General features: G+C 50.9%; 1 protein-coding gene across 2 annotated transcripts; it reads left to right on the forward strand.

The window, feature by feature from the left end:
* The first annotated feature begins 2528 nt into the window (after window positions 1-2528).
* Abcf1 (ATP binding cassette subfamily F member 1) lies at window positions 2529-16183 on the forward strand. Of its 2 annotated transcripts, none has more exons than XM_036176387.1 (25): window positions 2529-2690; window positions 7877-7923; window positions 8548-8634; window positions 8720-8849; window positions 9123-9160; window positions 9240-9347; window positions 9760-9831; window positions 9907-10023; window positions 11007-11105; window positions 11287-11409; window positions 11660-11760; window positions 11834-11919; window positions 12041-12180; window positions 12263-12411; window positions 12657-12740; window positions 12877-13001; window positions 13148-13260; window positions 13344-13515; window positions 13621-13695; window positions 13781-13851; window positions 14833-14865; window positions 14947-15115; window positions 15242-15306; window positions 15386-15458; window positions 15562-16183. In XM_036176387.1, exons 1-25 carry the CDS (start codon window positions 2618-2620, stop codon window positions 15726-15728), a joined length of 2517 nt encoding a protein of 838 aa, XP_036032280.1. In that variant the 5' UTR covers window positions 2529-2617; the 3' UTR covers window positions 15729-16183. The 2 variants fall into 2 exon arrangements, with proteins under 2 accessions (XP_036032280.1, XP_036032281.1); XM_036176388.1 differs by having other exon boundaries at window positions 8723-8849.
* Window positions 16184-19373: the final 3190 nt, after the last annotated feature.

A 19373-nucleotide genomic window follows, 5' to 3' on the forward strand; every position in this document is an offset into this window, starting at 1 on the left:
GCAGGGCCGTGGTGGTGCACGCCTTTAATCCCAGCACTCGGGAAGCAGAGCCAGGTGGATCTCTAAGTTCCAGGACAGGCACCAAAGCTACACAGAGAAACCCTGTCTCAAAAAGTAAAAAAAAAAAAAAGCTTAGACATGCCTGTCCACTTAGGTTGGGGAACAGACTTAAAAATGGAGGTTTTTAAATATTTTTCAATGTGTATAAATACCTTGCCTGCATGTATGTGTGTGCCTGGTGCCTATGGGGATCAGAAGAATGCATCAGATCCCCTGGGACTAGGGTTACAGATAGTTGTGAGCCACCACGTGGGTAGTGGGAATCAAACTAGGGTCCTCTACAAAAGCAACAAGTGCTCTTAAACATGAGCCATGTCTCCAGCCCCAGAAATGAATATTTACGTTACTAAAATGACACAGGTAAGCTGTAATGGTGGCACAGGCTTGAATAATGGAGTTGGGGAAAAGTCAGTGTTTGGATCAATCAAAATGAAAGCATTTGGGGCTGGAGAGATGGCTCTGCAATTAAAAGCATTTGCTCTTGAGAATCTAAGTTTGGTTCCCAGAACCCACTTCAGCTTGCTGCTCCCCGTAACTCCAGTTCCCGGGGATTTGGCGCCCTCTTTTGGCCGGAGCGCAACAGGCATGTACTCAGTGTGCACATGCAAGCAAAACACATAAAAGTAATTTTTTTTCAAAGACTGTCAAAGATTGAGCTTGGAAGTATAACATCTGGACCCCAGGGAAAGAGGCCAGCGGAGGAGGGAGAAGGATCAGTCCACTAGGAGAAAGTGTCTGGAGAAATAGAAGGCAAGTGACTTTGTCAGATGTGCTGGGGCAGTAGGACAAGAGCACTGGCTTCGGATCTGTCAGTATTGGGAAGTGGTGGGACAGAAGCATCGTGTGGGCTGGGAATGTGGCCTTAGTCGGCAGAGTGTTTGAGTAGTATGCATGAAACCTTAGGTTCAATTCTTAGAACATATAAATAGGAGCTGGAGAGATGGCTCAGCAGTTAAGAGCACTGGCTGCTCTTCCAGAGGACCTGAGTTCAATTCCCAACATCCACATGGCAGCTCACAACTAACTATAACTCCAGTTTCAGGGATCTGACACCCTCTTACAGACACACATGCAAGCAAAACACCCAAAACACATAAAACAAAGATCAACAAGTCATTTTTAAAAGTTTAAAAAAAAACAGGCATATTAACACAGGCATATAATCTCAATACTCAGGAGGGAGGTTGAGACAAGAAAATGGGGGTTCAGTGTAATTTTTGGCCACTTAGTGGACTTGAGGTGAGCCTGGACTACATTAAAAAAAAGCATGACTAAGGATGGGAGCTGCCCCAGTTGTAGAAATGCCTCACTCAAGTTCCAAGGCCTGTCATTTATTAGAGTTAGAAGCCAGCCATATCTTGATTGGGGTTTAAAAGGTTGCTGTTTTGGAGGCAGAGGCAGGTCCAGGACAGCTAAGGCTACACAGAGAAACCCTGTTGAAAAACCCCTTCCCGGCCCCTCCCCAAAAGGCATATGCTTGTCAAAACTTACCAAGTGTTCTTTGCTTGCCATTTTATTGTATGTGCAATTGCAGTAGGCCAATTACAGCAAAATGATTGCACATCTACACCAAAAAAAATTCCAGTGGTTGGTTATTAGGATGGAGTTCCTTGCTTATATCTTTATATCTGTATACCTATGTATTCTGTGATTCTGTGACATGTCAACTAAGGACCAGTAATGTTACTTTTTCCTAAATTGACAGTCTGTGGTGTCTTGCGCTTTTTTTGTTTTTGTTTTTGTTTTTTTGTTTTTCGAGTCAGGGTTTCTCTGTGTAGTTTTAGTGCCTGTCCTGGATCTTGCTCTGTAGACCAAGCTGGCCTGGAACTCACAAAGATCCACCTGGCTCTGCCTCCTGAGTGCTGGGATTACAGGTGTGCACCACCGCCGCGCTCGGCCTGTGGTGTCTTTAGTACGTTTTACAATATGTAGTATTAAAAAGAAGCTGGCTGGGCATGGTGGTACACGCCTTTAATCCCAGTACTCCGGAGGCAAAGGCAGGCAGGTCTCTGTGAGTTCGAGGCCGGCCTGGTGCACAAAAGGAGTTTCAGGACAGTTAACACAGAGAAAGCTTGTCTGGGGGGTGATGGGAGAGGTGTACCGTTTTCATAAGTGACCAGTCAGGTATGCTAGTGCAGCTCTGTAATCCCAGCTCTCCCAGAGGCGAGGCAAGAGGAACTCTGGAAGTTCCGGGCCAGCCTGGTCTACATTGTGAGTTCTACAGAGTGAGACCCTGTGTCAGCAACCCACGCCTTGAACGCAGCACTCCAGAGCCAAAGGCAGACGGATCTCGCGGTTGGCGGCCAGCCTGGTCTACACGGCGAGTCCCAGAGCAGGACGAGGCCTCAACCTACCCAGACTTTGCGTCTTCCCTTGGGTGTCACCGCGCGTGGGGCCGTCATAACGAGCGGCCCCCTCGCGGCGAGTCGGCGGCGCCCCAGCCCCGCCCCCAGCCCGAGGCAAACGTTTGCGCACCAGGGTCGCCATTGGCGGCCCCACGCCACCGGAAGCGGAAACAGCGCCTGACGCCTCGGGAGGACTCGCAACTGCCACCACGATGCCGAAGGGTCCCAAGCAGCAGCCGCCCGAGCCCGAATGGATCGGGGACGGCGAGGGCACGAGCCCCGCGGGTGAGCGGGGAGGAGGCGGGGGCCGGGGCGCCGGGGCCGGCTGCCGTGCGGCCTGGGTCCTGCGCATGTGCGCCGGGCCGAGGCCGCGCGCACCGGACGCCCGGAGCCCCGGGAGGCTGGCGGGGGGCGAGCACAGGGCACCGACCCCCGCTGCCGCCTGCGTGCGCACTCGGGAGCCCCCCTGCGCTCGGCTAGGGCCGAGGTCAGGCTTGACTAAGTGGTTCTGGTCCGATGTGCTGTGGGTGTGGGAGGAAGGGGACCAGAACTCCAAGAGGCTTGAAGACGCGAACGACTACAGTGATTCCACAAGCGTGTGATTTGTTTTATTTAAGACAAGGGTTTCTGCCGGGCGGTGGTGGCACTCGCCTTTAATCCCAGCACTCGGGAGGCGGAGGCAGGCGGATCTCTGTGAGTTCGAGGCCAGTCTGGGCTACAGAGTGAGTTCTAGGAAAGGCGCAAAGCTACACAGAGAAACCCTGTCTCGAAAAACAAACAAACAAAAAGACAAGGGTTTCTCTACATAGCCCTAGCTGCCCTCTAAAATCCGCCCGCCGCCGCCTCCCGAGTGCTGGGATTAAAGGTGTGCGCCACCACCGCCCGGGGAAAATAGATTTAACTAGAAAGAGAGAGAGAGTAGTATTGGGCTGTAAGGTGGAAAGCATGCAAAGATTGATTGTATTGGCTGTTTTGTTTCGTTTTTGGTTGTGTGTTGATGTTTTGCCTGCGTGAACATATGTGTGTCATGTGCATGCCTTGTCAGAAGAGGGCATCTGATACCCAGAAACTGGAGTTACATATGGTTGTGAGCTACCATTTGAGTGCCAGGAATCAAACCTGGCCTTCTGAAAGAGCAGCAAGTGCTCTGAACTGCCGAGTCATCTTTCCAGCGCCGGTGTCAGTGCTTTCTTGAGGGAGGAGCTAGAGTGGAGGTCAGAAAGTCGGTGGACAGCTTTGTAGACTTCTGTCCTTCCATCTGTATGTGGGTTCTGGGGACTGAACTTGGCTCTCTGAGCCACCTTGCCAGCCTAGTGTATTTTGAAGGCTGAGTTGGGGGTTTCTAGGAGGAGATGACGAAGACACATGGTTAATTGTCTCTAGTGAGAAGATGAAGCAGTCCTAGAGCGTTCAGACCAAGTTAAAAAAAGATGTGGTGGGGACCTGACAAACCTCACCAGTGAGGAGGAGGGAGTCAGGAAGGAGTCTGAGAGGATGGATAGCTCCAAGAACAGTCGGAGAAACGGGTAAATGAGGAAACAGGCCAAAAAAATTGTTAAGAAGTGCTACCTGACGGGTGTGGTGGCGCAGGCCTCTGATCGAAGCACTCGGGAGGCAGAGGCAGGTGGATCTCTTGAGTTCTGATGCTAGCCAGGGCTACACAGAAACCCTGCAGAAAAGAAAAGTGTTGTCTGGGCTGGAGAGATGGCTCAGAGGTTAGGAGCATTGACTGCTCTTCCAGAGGACCCGGGTTCAGTTCCCAGCAACCACATGGTGGCTCACAACCATCTAGAATGAGATCTGGTGCCCTCTTCTGGCCTGCAGCCATTCATACAGGCAGAACATTGTATACATAATAAATAATCTTTTTAAAAAAAGAGAGAGAAATGTTCAGACCAGATTGCTGGCCCTCTGAGTGAAAGGATTTGCATGTTTGTAATAAACTGTCTCGGGGATGGGATGCAAGTCTAAACATGAGATTCACTTTTGCTTCATATACACCTTATATTCATAGCTTAGAGAGTTTTTGTTCTGTTTTAATACAAGGTCTAATATAGCCTAGGCTGGCCTTAAATTCATGTATAGCTAGGGGATGGCCTTGGACATCTGTTGATCCAGTCTGAGCCTTGAAGTTTTAGCCTTAAAGACTTGAGTCATTATGCCCAGCCATAAAGTGGAGACTGGCTTTGAATTGGTGAAGATGGACTCATCCTCAGCTGCTGTTTATTTTGAACAAGGTTTCACTAAGCTGCTCAGACAGAGTTCAAACTTAATTCTCCTTCCTCAGCCTACCTGTTACCTGGATTACAAATAAGGGCCAGGAGTGGTAATATTAAAGTGTTTTCTTCTGCTTTGAAGTTGAGGACAGCTCAAGGAAAGAGCTGTAGTATAGGAGATTAAAGGAGGAGAGGTGTAACATAGCTCTGGTCCTGCTGACCTCTGTGATGTTTTCTCAGGTCAGTTTAATAGACAAAAGGAGTTTCAAGAGCGGAGGGATGAAGTCAGGTGTGGTGGCGCACACCTTTAATCCCAGCACTCAGGAAGCAGAGACAGGTGAATCTCTGAGTTCGAAGCCAGCCTGGTCTACGGAGTGAGCTCCAGGACAGCCAGGGGTACACAGAGAAACCCTGTGTGTGAGAGTGGGGAGGGGCAGGGGGTCAGATCTTGTGGCTCAAGCCTGTAATTAATTCCAAATATGTGGGAGGCTAAAGCAGGACAGACCACAGGTTCAAGGCCAACCTGGGCAGTTCTGTGAGACTACCTCAAAATAAGGGGTGGAAAGAAGGGACTGAAGATGTAATCCACTGTGACTGCCTAGTGTGTGTGAGGCCCACAGCACCACACACATGAGGAGGTGTGTGGAGGTTGTCTTAATTCCTCCCTTCTGTCATTAGAACTGGGCTCTGGAATGACTGGCATATAAAGCTTTTCAGTATTAACCTCACACACCCTCTGACCTGTGTACTCTAGTCACCTAGTGAGCACCAGGATCAGATTTGAAAGGTGCCCTGGGTAAGGACAGATGGAGCAGAGACTGACATGGGTTTCTGTGTCTGGGACTTACTAAGGAACCTGGGAGGAGCAGAGTCCACAGCCTAGCTGGGGGCAGGAAGCAGGAAAGATGGATAGGGGTTCTGTTAGGTGCTAAGACTATAAAGAGATTGTCTCTTATTATCTCCAAGGTGTGGTTTTTGGTTTTTGGGTTTTTTGTTTTGTTTTGTTTTGTTTTGTTTTGCAAAGTAGCTATTCAGTAAGACTTTTTTTTTATTATTATTAAGTAAGGACTGTGGAGCACATGAAGAGAAGGCTCAGCAGTTAGAGCACTTCCAAGAGGACCTTGGTTCAATTTCCGCTCACAAATAGATGTAACTCTCGTCCCATAGAGTCTGATGCCTTCTCCTGGCTGGCATCCTTGAGCATCAGGCACATGGAATAAGAAGACATATATGCAGATAAAACACCCATATATCATAACATAAACATTTTATTTTAATATTCAATTTTTCCCCCAAATAGACACTTTTATTTTTATTGAAATTGTAAGAAATAATTCCAAACAAGACTCACCACCAACCCCATGACAACTCACCAGGCAAGGCCCTGCTTCCTTCTCCCGCTTTGATTGTGCCTAATCAGCAGCCTGGGGGAAGCACCCTGAGCTAATGCTAGCTTTCCCAAAGCGGGAGTTACACATGAGGAGAGAGACTTGGCAAGGCTCACCGTCATTGGAAACTGCTTGAAACCAACTGAAATAGTCCAGTCCAAACATCCCACCTCTTCCTATAAAAGTCTCTACAGGTGACACTTCGGCTTGGGGCTGGGGAGGACAGAGTGGAACCAGAACAGCCTGTGGGCTTGCTTAGCTTCTCCTGGAACAAAGATAATCTGTTGTTTGTTAGGCTCATACTGTGGCAGGCAGGTCGGAGGCTGAAGATCTTAGTGCATTTAGTGCTGGTGAGAAGGGTGGTCCATGAGAGCCCACATCCCCCGTCACCTTCTGCTGAATAAGGGGGTGGGGGAGGATGTCCCCACTGCTGGCTCTTGGCAGCTCTTCTGTGCCTGCATGGGCCTGTTCCTCAGGAGTGCTAGAGAGCTTGAGTCTGGTACTACTCAATTTTGGGTAGATAGCAGAGAGCTTCTGTGCTTCACAGTTGAGTTCCACATTGCTCTAACTGAGTGTGGCCGTGCAGAAGTCACGTCATCAATTCTACCTCACCTGGAGGGCCACAAATAGCAGAAGTGAAGAGTGGAGTCAGTCTGACATCCTCTGCTCCCTAAGAGACAGACAGTCTTTCAGGTCACTGTCTAGGCTGCAGGACTGCATGGGAAAAATGACCAGCTGTCCTTTATACTGTGCTTTCAGCACAGGGGTGGGGTGTGGGCCCAGGTGTTCGTTTGCAGATGACCAGTGTGGCTTAGAGCCTTCACACACATGCCCTCACTGCATTCATAAGCTTGGCCCGTCTTCCCTGCCGAAGGCACGGTGTGGGGAATCACATTCTCTTCCACTGTTCACTCAAGTACTGGATGTACTTCATGCTGCATGTCTGAGGACCTCTTCATGCTGGATTCTGCCACTGTCGTCCCCCTTGCCATCACCAGAGTAGACCACCAAAAAATACTGTAATAGTCTCAACAGATTTTTTTTTCCCGTTATTCTTATTTCCTCCCATCCTTGCTCCATTCTGAAGTGAATGCAAGACTTGAAAGTACAAAAGATGATACCAACAACCTGACTGGGCTTACCTCGCTAAAAAGCCTTCGCTCCAGCCTGACCCGTCCCATTTGGCCTCAGTGTCTCAGCTGTAGCCATAGTGGGTCTCTGTTTCCACATGAGTGGTTTTTCTCACAGCTGATCTGGACGTGGATGCCACTGTGACCCCACCTGTACCTTCTCCTTTAGGCTTAGCCAGATGCCTCCTCCACAGGGACCACGAATGGCCTCAGGCTTGAGGCCAGCCTCTCCTCCCCCCACCAAGTCTGCTTTTCTTCCCTTTGGGAAAGTTCAGGGCCCTTGCTTTTTAAAGACCTGTCTTCCAAAAGCCTACAAGCACTAGAGGAAACCAGTTATCAGCTGTTTGCATGCCCAGTGCAAGCGTTTTCTGACACCTGGTGTCTGCTTAACATAGCTGTGTGTAGGTCAGGGCAGATGGTGCAGTGATTAGGAGCAGAGGACACTCATGTGGTGGCTCCTGACGTCCATAACTCCGGGTATGCAGGATGGCAGGCTCATAGTACACATATACACACAAGTGAAACACTCACAAAATAAATGCATCTAAAAAAAGATGTTTTAAAGAAACAGGTGTTTGGCTGAAAGTAGAAATGGTTGTTTCTGTCAGACCAGGAGTAATGATTAAGACCAGTTTTTCCCGGTAGAGCCCGGTTCTTCCAGCTGGGGCTCTGTGGGAAGTCCGGGCTGCTGGGCATTTAGAATCAGCTAATGTCATGATGTCTGTTTAACCTTCCAGACAAAGTGGTGAAGAAAGGCAAAAAGGACAAGAAGACCAAAAAGACGGTGAGGAAATGAGGGTCCAGGAAGACAGATGACTGGGTGTTCCTGGGCAGTGTAAATGGACATGTGAGATGTGAGGAGGGAGAGGCCTTGCTAAGAGAAGGGCTCTGGGTGAGTGGGGGGTTTTATCACTCAGGAAGCAGGAGGCACATGGGCTTCTATGAAATTCTCAATATTTTTAAAAATTCAAAAAGAGCTGCGCGGCTGCGGCGGCACACACCTTTAATCCGAGCACTCAGGAGGCAGAAGCGGGCAAATCTCTTGAGTTCAAGGCCAGCCTTGTCTACAAGGATGAGTTCCAGGACAGTCAGGGCTACACAGAGAAATCTTGTGTAGGAAAAAAAAAAATGAGAAGAGCAAACACTACTTTCTTACAGTTCTGGAGTTGAGAAGCATCAGTAGGCTCCCAGCTTCAGTGGGCACGCAGGTGTCATCCTTTGTACAAAAGTGGAAACCGGAAGTTCGTGGGGAGCCAGCATGAGTGAGAGCCATCCATGGCAAATTAAAATAAAAATAAAATGACCACCAGCCTTTTTTAAGGGAGAGAGAAGCAGCAAGATGAGGAAGGTCTACATGCAGATGGCTGACTGGCCTTTGAGCAGCTTGCCTGTGTTTTACCCCTTACAGTTCTTTGAGGAGCTGGCGATAGAAGATAAACAAACTGGGGAAGAAGAGAAGACGCAGAAGGAGAAGGAGCCCCAGCAGCCGCAGCAGGTATCCGTGATGGCTAGGAATCCCGGGACACCGTGGGCCCACCAGCCCCGCTGACCCTCAGCTGACCCTCACACTCTTGTTTCAGCAGCAGAAGAAAAAGCGAGACACCCGAAAAGGCCGGCGGAAGAAGGATGTGGACGATGATGGCGAGGAGAAAGAGCTCATGGAGCGTCTTAAGATGCTCTCTGTACCAGCCAGTGATGAGGAGGACGAGGGTAAGTTTCTTGAGGGGATGCTGGGTGCTGGTGACGCCTTTAACTCAACTTGAGAGGCAGAGGCAGGGGATCTCTGAGTTCAAGGCCAGTGTGGTCTACAAAGCAAGTTCAGGACAGTCAGGACTGTTACACAGAGAAACCTGGGGGCAGGGGACATCCAAAGTCCACAGTGGGCGGGCGGGGAGTAAGGTCTCATCCCTTGCTGGGTCTTTGAGGTGGTGATGTGAAGGAGCCACACACTGGGGTCCCCTTCCTCTCCCCTTGTCATTTCAGTACCCGCCCCGGTACCCCGCGGAGGGAAGAAGGCCAAGGTGAGCTATCAGCAGGTGAGCAAAGACTCCCAAGGGCAGCCACAGCCAGCTCGCTGACTTCTGTGACCTTTTCCTGTAGGGTGGGAATGTTTTTGAGGCCCTGATTCAGGATGAGAGTGACTTGGAGGAGGGCGAAGAAAAATGTGCTCCCAAGCCTGCCAAGCCAGAGAAGAATCGCATCAATAAGGTGAGGCGGTGGTTCCTCCACTCAGGGCCTCCTCACACGTGCCAGTTTCCTGCTTGTCGACCACTCACCTAGATCTGTCCTGCCCGTGCCATGAGAGCTCATCTCTTTAACGTTGTCTGCCATGCAGTACTCCTCAGAGATTGAAACTCAAAATCCAAAAGGCCCTGAGCCTGGCTCTTGCCCTCGGGACATCATGGCATCTCGGCATCCAGTTTGGCTGCAGCCTTGCCAAAGCCTTTATTGCTCATTCTGCTGCTCCTCCCGAGTAGCCTTCCAACCCTTGTCTGGTTGAGTCCCCATCTTGAGTAGGGCTTTCTGGGTCTCTTGTCCCCGGCAGCCCTTTTGAACCATGGCAGGCTCTCTAGAAATGCTTGTGAGTGGCCAAGCCATCCCTTGTGTGTGTGTCCTGCAGGCTGTGTCTGAGGAGCAGCAGCCTGGGCTCAGGAGCAGGCGGGGACCGGAGAAGTCCAAAGGAAAGGTCAAGGTGAGAGCAGCTACAGCTGGTGCCGACGGTGCTCGTCAGAGCAGTGACTCATCAGGCCTGTCTTTTCCTTGTCAGCTTCAAAATAAATTTGCTGCTCCAGACAGTGAAGGGGAAGATGGTGAAGAAAGAACTGAAGAAAAGGAGCCTCCCAAACAAGGGAAAGACCGAGAAAAAGCCAAGAAGGCAGAGCAGGTATGGGCTTTGCTGGGGTGGGGGGGGGGGTGGAGTCTGTTGCTGACCGGAGCAGGAGTCACAGACTTTACAGTTGAGGCACTGTTGCTCAGCATAGAGGAGCACACCTTTAATCCCAGCACTTGGGAGACAGGCAGAAATCTCTGAGTTCCAGCAGAGCTGGGGCTGTAGAAAAACCTACTGATGTAGTGTTTAGGATTGTGTCTCTGACTCATCTTTCAACTACTCTTGGAAAGGAACAGCCACTTTATTCCATGGGCTGCATGAAGACAGGCATTGGGTCAGGTTCGGCCCAGAGGCTGATGGAAGAGGAAAGGGCCTAGAGTTTGGCACTGTGGTGTAGAGTGCATCTGCCGTGTTCCTGGCCTCCGTCGGCACACCTGTGTGCTGTGGGCCTCTGTCTCAGGCACTTGTTGTCTCAGAGCTGCTGGCGTCCTCGGCCTGCACACTGCACTGCACCGTCTTCTCTTTGCACGTTAGCAGCAGAAACTCAGCTTGCTCCACCCTCGCTCACACTTGAAGTTCAATCTTTAGTCACAGGCATTTCCTTTCATTAGTTACCATACATTTCATAGAGTGGTTCCTGGTGGCAGAGATTAATAGAGAACTGCATGCAAACTAGTGGCTTGGGACAAGTATGAGAGGACCATAGGCTATCTCCAGATTGGGTGGAGAAGACAGCTTCCTGCCCAACTTGGATGCATGGCAGGAATCTGAGGGGTTTTTTGTTTAGTTTTAGGTTTGGGGTTTGTTGTTTGTTCTTGTTGGTTTTTGGTTTGGTTTGATTTGGTTTTTCAAGACAAGATTTCTCTGTGTAGCTCTAGCTGACCTGGAATTTACTCTATAGACCAGGAGGTAGAACTCACTGCCTCCAGCGCTGGGAGTAATGGCATGTGCCACCACAGCCCTGGAATCCACTCTGAGAAGTCCTTAGTCCTCGATGTTGCTGCTCTTTTGTTGTTTACTGCCGTGTATTCTCACAGGGTGACGAGGAAGAGAGGGAAGAGGAAGAGGGGGAGTCAAAGGCCAATGACCCCTATGCCCACCTTAGCAAAAAGGAAAAGAAAAAGCTGAAGAAACAGGTACGCCATTGGGCTTCATGGTCTCTGTGGATTTGTAAGGCAAGGGTATGAGGAGCGCTCTCAGGCTGCTTGAAGTAGAGCAGCTGAAAGAAGGAAGGAATTGTGTCCTTCAGCCCTGTCTCAGCCATGACCATATGGAGCTACTATGTTGTGACATCAGACATCCTTTCCTCCTCCTCAGATGGATTATGAACGCCAGGTGGAATCATTAAAAGCAGCTAATGCTGCAGAAAATGACTTCTCCGTGTCCCAGGCAGAGGTGTCTTCCCGCCAGGCAATGTTAGAAAATGCATCTGACATCAAGGTGAGATCTGCGAGCCCTTCCCCCACCTTGTCACTTCAGCAGAGGCCTGGCCTCACTTTGTGCAAGCTTTTGGCAACCCCGGAAGTCATGGAAAGGGGTGAATGCACTAAGGAAAAGGGGTTTTGCCAGCTTGAGCAAGGTGACAGAAAAGCCAATAGAAATGAGACCCATGCTTGCAGGGACAAGGGTGGTGGGAAGGGAAGATGCTTGTGGGTGTTTGTCCTGGGGTCATCCTTTCTGTCGTCTACAGTTGGAAAAGTTCAGCATCTCAGCCCATGGCAAGGAGCTGTTTGTCAACGCTGACCTGTACATCGTCGCAGGCCGCCGCTATGGGCTGGTGGGACCCAATGGGTGAGAAGCTGGGATTGAAGGGGAAAGGAGGATTGTCCTGGGTGGCCGGGTCCTCATGGCTCTTGTTCTCCAGCAAAGGCAAGACCACACTTCTGAAGCACATTGCCAACCGGGCCCTGAGCATCCCCCCTAACATCGACGTGCTGCTGTGTGAGCAGGGTGAGGCCGGGGACCAGGAAAGCGGGGGCTGGAGAACTCCTGATTTGGAAGGAGTGCCGAGTGCTGCACGGGTCAGGCAGGCCAGGACTGGCGCTGCCACCTTGACCCTTCTCTTCTGCAGAGGTGGTGGCTGATGAAACCCCTGCCGTGCAAGCTGTCCTTCGTGCGGACACCAGGCGACTGCAGCTGCTGGAGGAGGAGCGGCAGCTGCAGGGGCGGCTGGAGCAGGGGGACGACACGGCTGCTGAGAGACTGGAGAAGGTAGAGGAGGCGGCCTGGGGGCACAAGGCGGGCCTTGGGGCCCTGGACCCCTAGTCACGTGTCCTCTTCTCCCTCCTCCCAGGTGTATGAGGAATTGAGGGCTACTGGAGCAGCCGCTGCAGAGGCCAAGGCAAGGCGGATCCTGGCTGGCTTGGGCTTTGACCCTGAGATGCAGAATCGTCCCACACAGAAATTCTCTGGGGGTTGGCGCATGCGTGTCTCCCTGGCCAGGTGGGCCCTGCCTCCACTCGCCCGGTCTCTGACTTCCAGTCCCTTTCCTTTCTTCCAAGGCCTACTGGGCACACAGATCTGAGGCCAACTTTTTACCGTCCTCACTTGTGCATCGTGAGAACTTGGGTCATTCTCCATTTTGACCCCTATCTAATAGAAAGTTCTCATTTAGTTCTGCCAACCAAGGGCTCTGGGTTTGCTGAGCAGACGGCTTCCTTCCTGACCTTGACTCCACCCCTTTTTAGGGCACTGTTCATGGAACCCACACTGCTGATGCTGGATGAGCCCACTAACCACCTGGACCTCAACGCTGTCATCTGGCTCAATAAGTACGATGCCCGTGTTCTTGGCTTTTGTGTCGTGGGCTCCCATTCTGCCTCTTTCCCTGTTCCCACCCCGTTATCTGCTTCCTTAACTCATCTTCCCACACCCTTGTGACACTCCACACTCTTCTCTTCACTGCAGCTACCTTCAGGGCTGGAGGAAGACGTTGCTGATCGTCTCCCATGACCAGGGCTTTCTGGACGATGTCTGCACTGATATCATTCACCTCGACACCCAGAGGCTCCATTACTACAGGGGCAATTACAGTAAGCATGTGGGTTGGGGACAGGTGGATCCCCAGGCAGAGCCTGAGTAGCAAGCCCCGGGCATGGTGATAAGCTGTCTCTTCAAGATCTCCATCCATGGCTGCTCTCCCCAATTCACCTGTCCCTGGTTGTTCCCCTGCCCATAGTGACCTTCAAGAAAATGTACCAGCAGAAGCAGAAAGAACTGCTAAAGCAGTACGAGAAACAGGAGAAGAAGCTGAAGGAGCTGAAGGCTGGGGGAAAGTCCACCAAACAGGCAGTGCGTGCCCACTCCTGGTGGAGAGCGGGAGGGGAGCCATGGGCCTGGGCAGCGTATGGACTACGTCCTTCTTCCTCATCCAGGAAAAGCAAACAAAGGAAGTCCTGACTCGGAAACAGCAGAAGTGCCGCCGGAAAAACCAGGATGAAGAGTCTCAGGACCCCCCTGAGCTCCTGAAGCGTCCCAAGGAGTACACCGTGCGCTTCACCTTCCCAGACCCACCACCTCTCAGCCCACCTGTACTAGGGCTGCACGGTAAGTGACCACTTGCTGCCATGGACAGCAGAGCCCTGTGTGCTGTCCTCTGAGGCCAGGCGTTTGGGATGACTGGGGAAATGATAAATGGCTGCTTTTTCTCAGGTGTGACATTTGGCTATGAGGGGCAGAAGCCACTCTTTAAGAACCTGGATTTTGGCATCGACATGGACTCACGGAGTGAGTTGTTGGTCCTGGGTGACTTGGGATGTGGAGCATGAGTCTCAGATTGAGGCTGCTTATCTGACCACCTGTCTCCTTCCAGTTTGTATTGTGGGCCCCAACGGTGTGGGGAAGAGCACACTGCTCCTGCTGCTGACTGGCAAGCTGACACCAGTGAGTCCTAAAGCCAAAAGGGAGAGGAGAGGGCCCAGCATTCACCAGATGACAGGGGACAGTGTGTCCATGGTAGACTGAGAAGTGTGTGAGCTGGGGGGAGAATGCAGAGACAGTCCCAAGACTTCTCAGTTCTCTGCTGGGACTGAGTGGGGTTTCCTCCAGCATACCAAGTTGGGTTTCTCCTGTTGGCACTCTGCACTGCTGGAGGACTGAGAGTTGGAGTCCATCCGCACACTGTGGGGCTGCTGTTCCGTGACACTGGGGTGAACCCAGGGCCTTTAGTTCCTTTAAGTAAGGCCTTGCTAAGTTACCCCAGTGGCCTCAAGTTTGCTGTCCTCTGTCCTTTAGCCTCTTCAGTAGCTGGGATTACCGGCTTGTGCCACCCACTCAGCTCGAACGGCAGTCACTGCGAGGAAATTGGTTGTCTCCTTCAGTGTCCTCACCCCGCACCGTTCTCCTTTCTTGGACTCATTTATTCCCAGCCCAACTCTGATAATTTGTTTCTCTCGGGTTGGGGATTTAGCTCAGTGGTAGAGCACTCGCCTAGCAAGTGCAAGGCCCTGGGTTCGATCCTCAGCTCCAGGGGTGAAAAAGAAAGAAAAAAAAAGAAAGAGAACATCGAGCCAGGCAGTGGTGGCACACGCCTTTAATCCCAGCACTCAGGAGGCAGAGCCAGGCGGATCTCTGAACTCAAAAGAGGCCAGTCTGGTCTACAGAGTGAGATCTAGGACAGACACCAAAACTATACAGAGAAACCTTGTCTCAAAAAAAAAAGAAAAGAAAAAACAACAAAACAAACATTGAGATAGGCCTGTGGCTCCCACTCATAAGCTCAGCACTAGGGAGTCTGAGACGGAGATCACTGTAAATTCAAGGCTAGTCTTGGCTGCAGGATAAGACCATCTCAAAAAGAAAAACTGGGCTATGGTCTCACCACCTTCCCACATCTCTGCTTTTACACTTGCTTTTTCCTTGCAGACCAACGGGGAAATGAGAAAGAACCATCGGCTGGTAAGCTGGTTTTGGAATGAAGTATGGAAGTCTGGTAGGAAGCAGGACTCTGACTGACCACATCCCCCTTCTCTTGGGCAGAAAATTGGCTTCTTTAACCAGCAATATGCAGAGCAGCTGCACATGGAGGAGACACCTACGGAGTACCTGCAGCGGAGCTTCAACCTGCCCTACCAGGATGCCCGGAAGTGCTTGGGCCGCTTTGGCCTGGAGAGCCACGCCCACACCATCCAGATCTGCAAACTCTCGGGTACTACCACTCTGGGTTGCGCTGAGGACGAGGCAGCCCCCATGGGGAGCCCCCACCCTGAGCACATAGAATTTGACTTCTGCAGGACGTGTGACAGGAGTCTCAATACCTTTCCTTCTGTGGCAGGTGGGCAGAAAGCCCGAGTTGTGTTTGCGGAGCTGGCCTGTCGGGAGCCTGATGTCCTCATCTTGGTGAGTGGGCCAGTCACAGGAGAAGGGCTTGAAGGTGAGAGCTACAGAGCTCTGCCACGGAACTCTCCTTTCTCCACAGGATGAACCAACCAATAACTTGGACATCGAGTCCATTGATGCCCTGGGGGAGGCCATCAATGACTACAAGGGAGGTAAGTCTGCTCAGACGGAGGAAGAGGCAAAGTGTGGGCGGGGCTCTCCTTCCCCACTCTTGATTCCCCTCTTCTGCCCTGTTTTTATCGTCTTTCTCCAAAGCTGTGATTGTTGTTAGCCATGATGCCCGGCTCATCACAGAGACCAGTTGCCAGCTGTGGGTGGTGGAGGACCAGAGTGTCAGTCAGATCGACGGGGACTTCGATGACTACAAGCGGGAGGTGCTGGAGGCCCTGGGTGAGGTCATGGTCAGTCGGCCTCGCGATTGAGCTCCCTCCTGGAAGCCTGCGGTGTCTGCTGCCCGCTGCAGCCACATGGGCCGTGATGGTGGAGTGTTGCCTTGATGTGTGTGACAGGAGTCATGTGGCTTGTGTCCTTCCCACTGAAGGACTGTGTTCCCCTTCAGATAACTGAGCTGGCTTAACCTCGGCATCTCCTGTCAGACAGAGGAGACCTTTGCTGGGGTAGATTCCCCTCAGGACTCTGGCCACTCAGAACTGACTCTGTCTGGTCCCTCCTTCTGGAAGGGTTCTGACTCACTGACACAAACAGCTGGAACCACAGCAGGCTAGAGGGGAGTGTTGGAGACATGTACTGTCACCAACCCAAGATCTGGTGCCTGTGGTCACTTGTCTGGTGGGGACTTGAGGGCGTGAAAGGAAAGCTGCTGAGCTGGTCTCCTTTTAGAAGGGAGGAAATAAAGGAATGAGGTGCTGCTGCCCTGTCCCTGTGTGGAGTTTCAGACCTCTGTGTGCCCTAAGGGGAGGGACAATGGCCCAGCAACACCATGACGAAGTGGTGCTCCACCCTATGCTTAGGACTCGGGACACTGATCTAAGACCAACAGGCCATGTTGAGAAAGGGTGTGCACCTGTAACTCCAGGAGGTTCATTGGCTACATAGTGAGTTTGAAGCAAGCCTTGGCTACATGAGTCATGCCTTCATATTGTGGCACTATGGAGAACAGGAAGAGAAGCTCTGCTTCTATGAAGGATTAGAGAAGACTGCAAAACTAAGGTCATTTATGATACAGTTGACTCCCAGGTACCTAATGTCTTTGTTAGGAACTGCTGTCACCGGGCGGTGGTGGTGGTACATGCCTTTAACCCCAGCACTCTCGAGGCAGAGGCAGGCGGATCTCTGAGAGTTCGAGGCTAGCCTGGGCTACCAAGTGAGTTCCAGGAAAGGCACAAAGCTACACAGAGAAACCCTGTCAAAAAATACAAAAAAAAAAGAACTACTGTGTCCAAAAAGGACAGTTTTCCAGAGATGGGCTATTTGGTGGTAGCACATGGATCTGGAGCAGGAGACAGTCATCCAAAGTCTGAGAAAGTATAATTTTATTAATAGTCATATTTTATTCATGAGCTGAGTTTTGTTTAGTGTTTATTTGAGACAGGGTCTCACTATGTGGGTTATGTCTGGCTAGCCTGGAACTTAATATGTAGACGAGGCTGGCCTTGAACTCACAGAGATCTGTCTGCCTCTGCAGCACTCTGCCCCCAGTACACCACCATGCCCAGCTTTTAAACAACTGCAAATAACATGTAAATGTTTCATAGAATTGAACATCAGAGAAATCTTGCTTTTTCGAAGTAGGGAGTCATTTTGTAGTCTAGGCTAGTCTCAGTTAAATCTGTAGCTCAGGCCATCCTTGATTGTGTGGGCCTACTGCAACACTTTGGGGTGGTTCTCAGAAGTGGTCAGCCATTAAGAGCACCTGCTGCTCTTCCAGAGGATCCAGGTTCAGTCCCTTCACCCACATGTCAGCTCAGGGCTGTCTGTAACTCCAGTTCCAGGGCCTTCAACACCCTCTTCTGGCTTCCATGCATGTGGTACATTTGCATGTAGACAACACATGCAAATGTGCTTATGTGTGTGTTGCAAGGCCTGGGGCATGGGGAGGAAGAACAGACCAGCAGAACAAAGAAAGATGCCTTCAGAAACCACACTTGAGGCCAGCCTGGTCTACAAGAGGGAGTTCCAGGGCTATCACACCTGTCTTCAAAAAAAAAGAAACCACACTTGGACCAAAGGATGAGATAGATGTACTCAGTCTGTCCTTGTGAGGGAAAAAAGAAAAAAATTCAATCGTGTGTGTGTGTGTGTGTGTGTGTTCACAGTTTTAGAGTTAGTAATATATGCGGCCACACCCAGATTTTTTTTTATTTACACAGTGTTCTGTATGCCTGAAGGCCAGAAGAGGGCACCAGATCTCATTATAGATGGTTATTAGCCACCATGTGGTCGCTGGGATTTGAACTCTGGACCTCTGGAAGAACAGTCAATGCTCTTAACCTCTGAGCCATCTCTCCAGTCCCCAGATTTATTTTTTGAAAATTTCCCATTTTTATTTATGTATCTGTGAGTGTGCACATGTTGGGGAGTAAGGATGTGGGGAGGCACAAAGGCCAGAAGATGGCATCGGACTCTGGAGCTGGAATTCAAGGCAGTTGTGAGCCACCGATACTGGTGCTGAGCCTTGAAGCCAGTCCTGTGGAATAGAAGCAGGCATTGAGTCATCATTCCGGCCCCTTGACTTTAAAGGAAAACACTGAGCTCTCTAGAATCTTGGGCTTGTAGGAGATGGTGAAGAGTGGTGGAGCCTTCAAGATATAAGGAGAGCTGTGACCACAGGCCGGTTGGTGCCCCACACGGCGGGAGAGGATACCTTTTCGCCACGGTGCTTGTGAGCGCTAAGAGGTTACTGCCCTCATGTGGCCAACACGAGGATAACAGTCAAGACACCTGCAAACTTGGTAGGAATGCAGTCTCAGGATCCTCCTGCCGGTTCACCCATGTGGCTTGGATCCTGTCAGGCCCCTCAGATGGTTCTGATGAACATCACGCATTCAGGACCACCATTCTCCTGCTGCTTATATCGCAGATTCTCCTCCTTCCCCAAGTCTACCCTCCAAGGTCTTCTGCCTCTTCAAATCCTGTTTCATCAGCTAGACATGGAACCTTTAAGACAGGGTCTCACTATGAATCCCTGGCTGTCCTGAAACAATGTAGACCAGGATGGCCTCAAACTCAAGAGATCTGCCCGATTCTGCCTCCTGCATGATGGAATTAAAGATGTGTGCCACACCTGAACCCTAAAAGTTTTGTGTGTGGAGGGGGGCATACATGTGCCACAGGAAGTGTATGGAGGTATTGTGGGAACCATTCTCTACTTCCACCATATGGAGCTTAGGCTTAGCAACTTTTTCTTTTTAGATTTTATGCATATGGGTGATTTGCCTCCTTGTGACTCTGTGCATTACACATGCTAGTGCCTGTGGAGGTCAGAAGAGGATTACATTGTTCCTACTGCTGCGGTGAGACAGCATGACTAAGCAACACCCAGTCCATCACTGAAGGACTCCAATGGGGGAACCTGGAGGCAGGACACATGGAGAGTGCAGATTGCTGGCTTGCTCAGCCTGACCCTTCCCCCTCCCTCACCAAGATCTCTGTGTAGCATGGCTGTCCTGGAACTCTTTGTAGACCAGGGTGGCCTCAAATTCAGAGATCCACCTGCCTCTGCCGCCACAGAGTACTGGTATTAAAGCACACCTGGCATTCAGCCTACTTTCATATAGAACCCAGGACTACCAGCCAAGGGAAGGCACCACCCACAATGGCCTAGCAATCACTAATTAAGAAATTGTGGGTGGGAGAGATGGCTCAGAGGTTAAGAGCACTGACTGCTCTTCCAGAGGTCCTGAGTTAATTCCCAGCACCCACATGGTGGCTCACAACCATCTGTAATGAGACCTGGCACCCTCTTCTGTATACATAATATTTAAGAAAAAAAAAAAAAGAAAGAAATTGCCCCGCTGGGTGGTGGTAGTGGAGGCGCACGCCTTTAATCCCAGCACTCAGGAGGCAGAGGCAAGTGGAGCTCTGTGAGTTCGAGGCCAAGTCTGGTC

This window comes from Onychomys torridus, unplaced genomic scaffold (assembly GCF_903995425.1).
Source record: "Onychomys torridus unplaced genomic scaffold, mOncTor1.1, whole genome shotgun sequence".
Taxonomy (NCBI): domain Eukaryota; kingdom Metazoa; phylum Chordata; class Mammalia; order Rodentia; family Cricetidae; genus Onychomys; species Onychomys torridus.

Excerpts from the sequence above, each read along its gene's own strand:
- Abcf1 (XM_036176387.1), top strand. The coding sequence starts at position 2,618 with ATGCCGAAGGGTCCCAAGCAGCAGCCGCCCGAGCCCGAATGGATCGGG. Across the intron at positions 9,348-9,759 it reads AGAAGAATCGCATCAATAAG|GCTGTGTCTGAGGAGCAGCA; the intron begins GTGAGGCGGTGG and ends TGTGTCCTGCAG. Across the intron at positions 12,412-12,656 it reads ATGCGTGTCTCCCTGGCCAG|GGCACTGTTCATGGAACCCA; the intron begins GTGGGCCCTGCC and ends ACCCCTTTTTAG.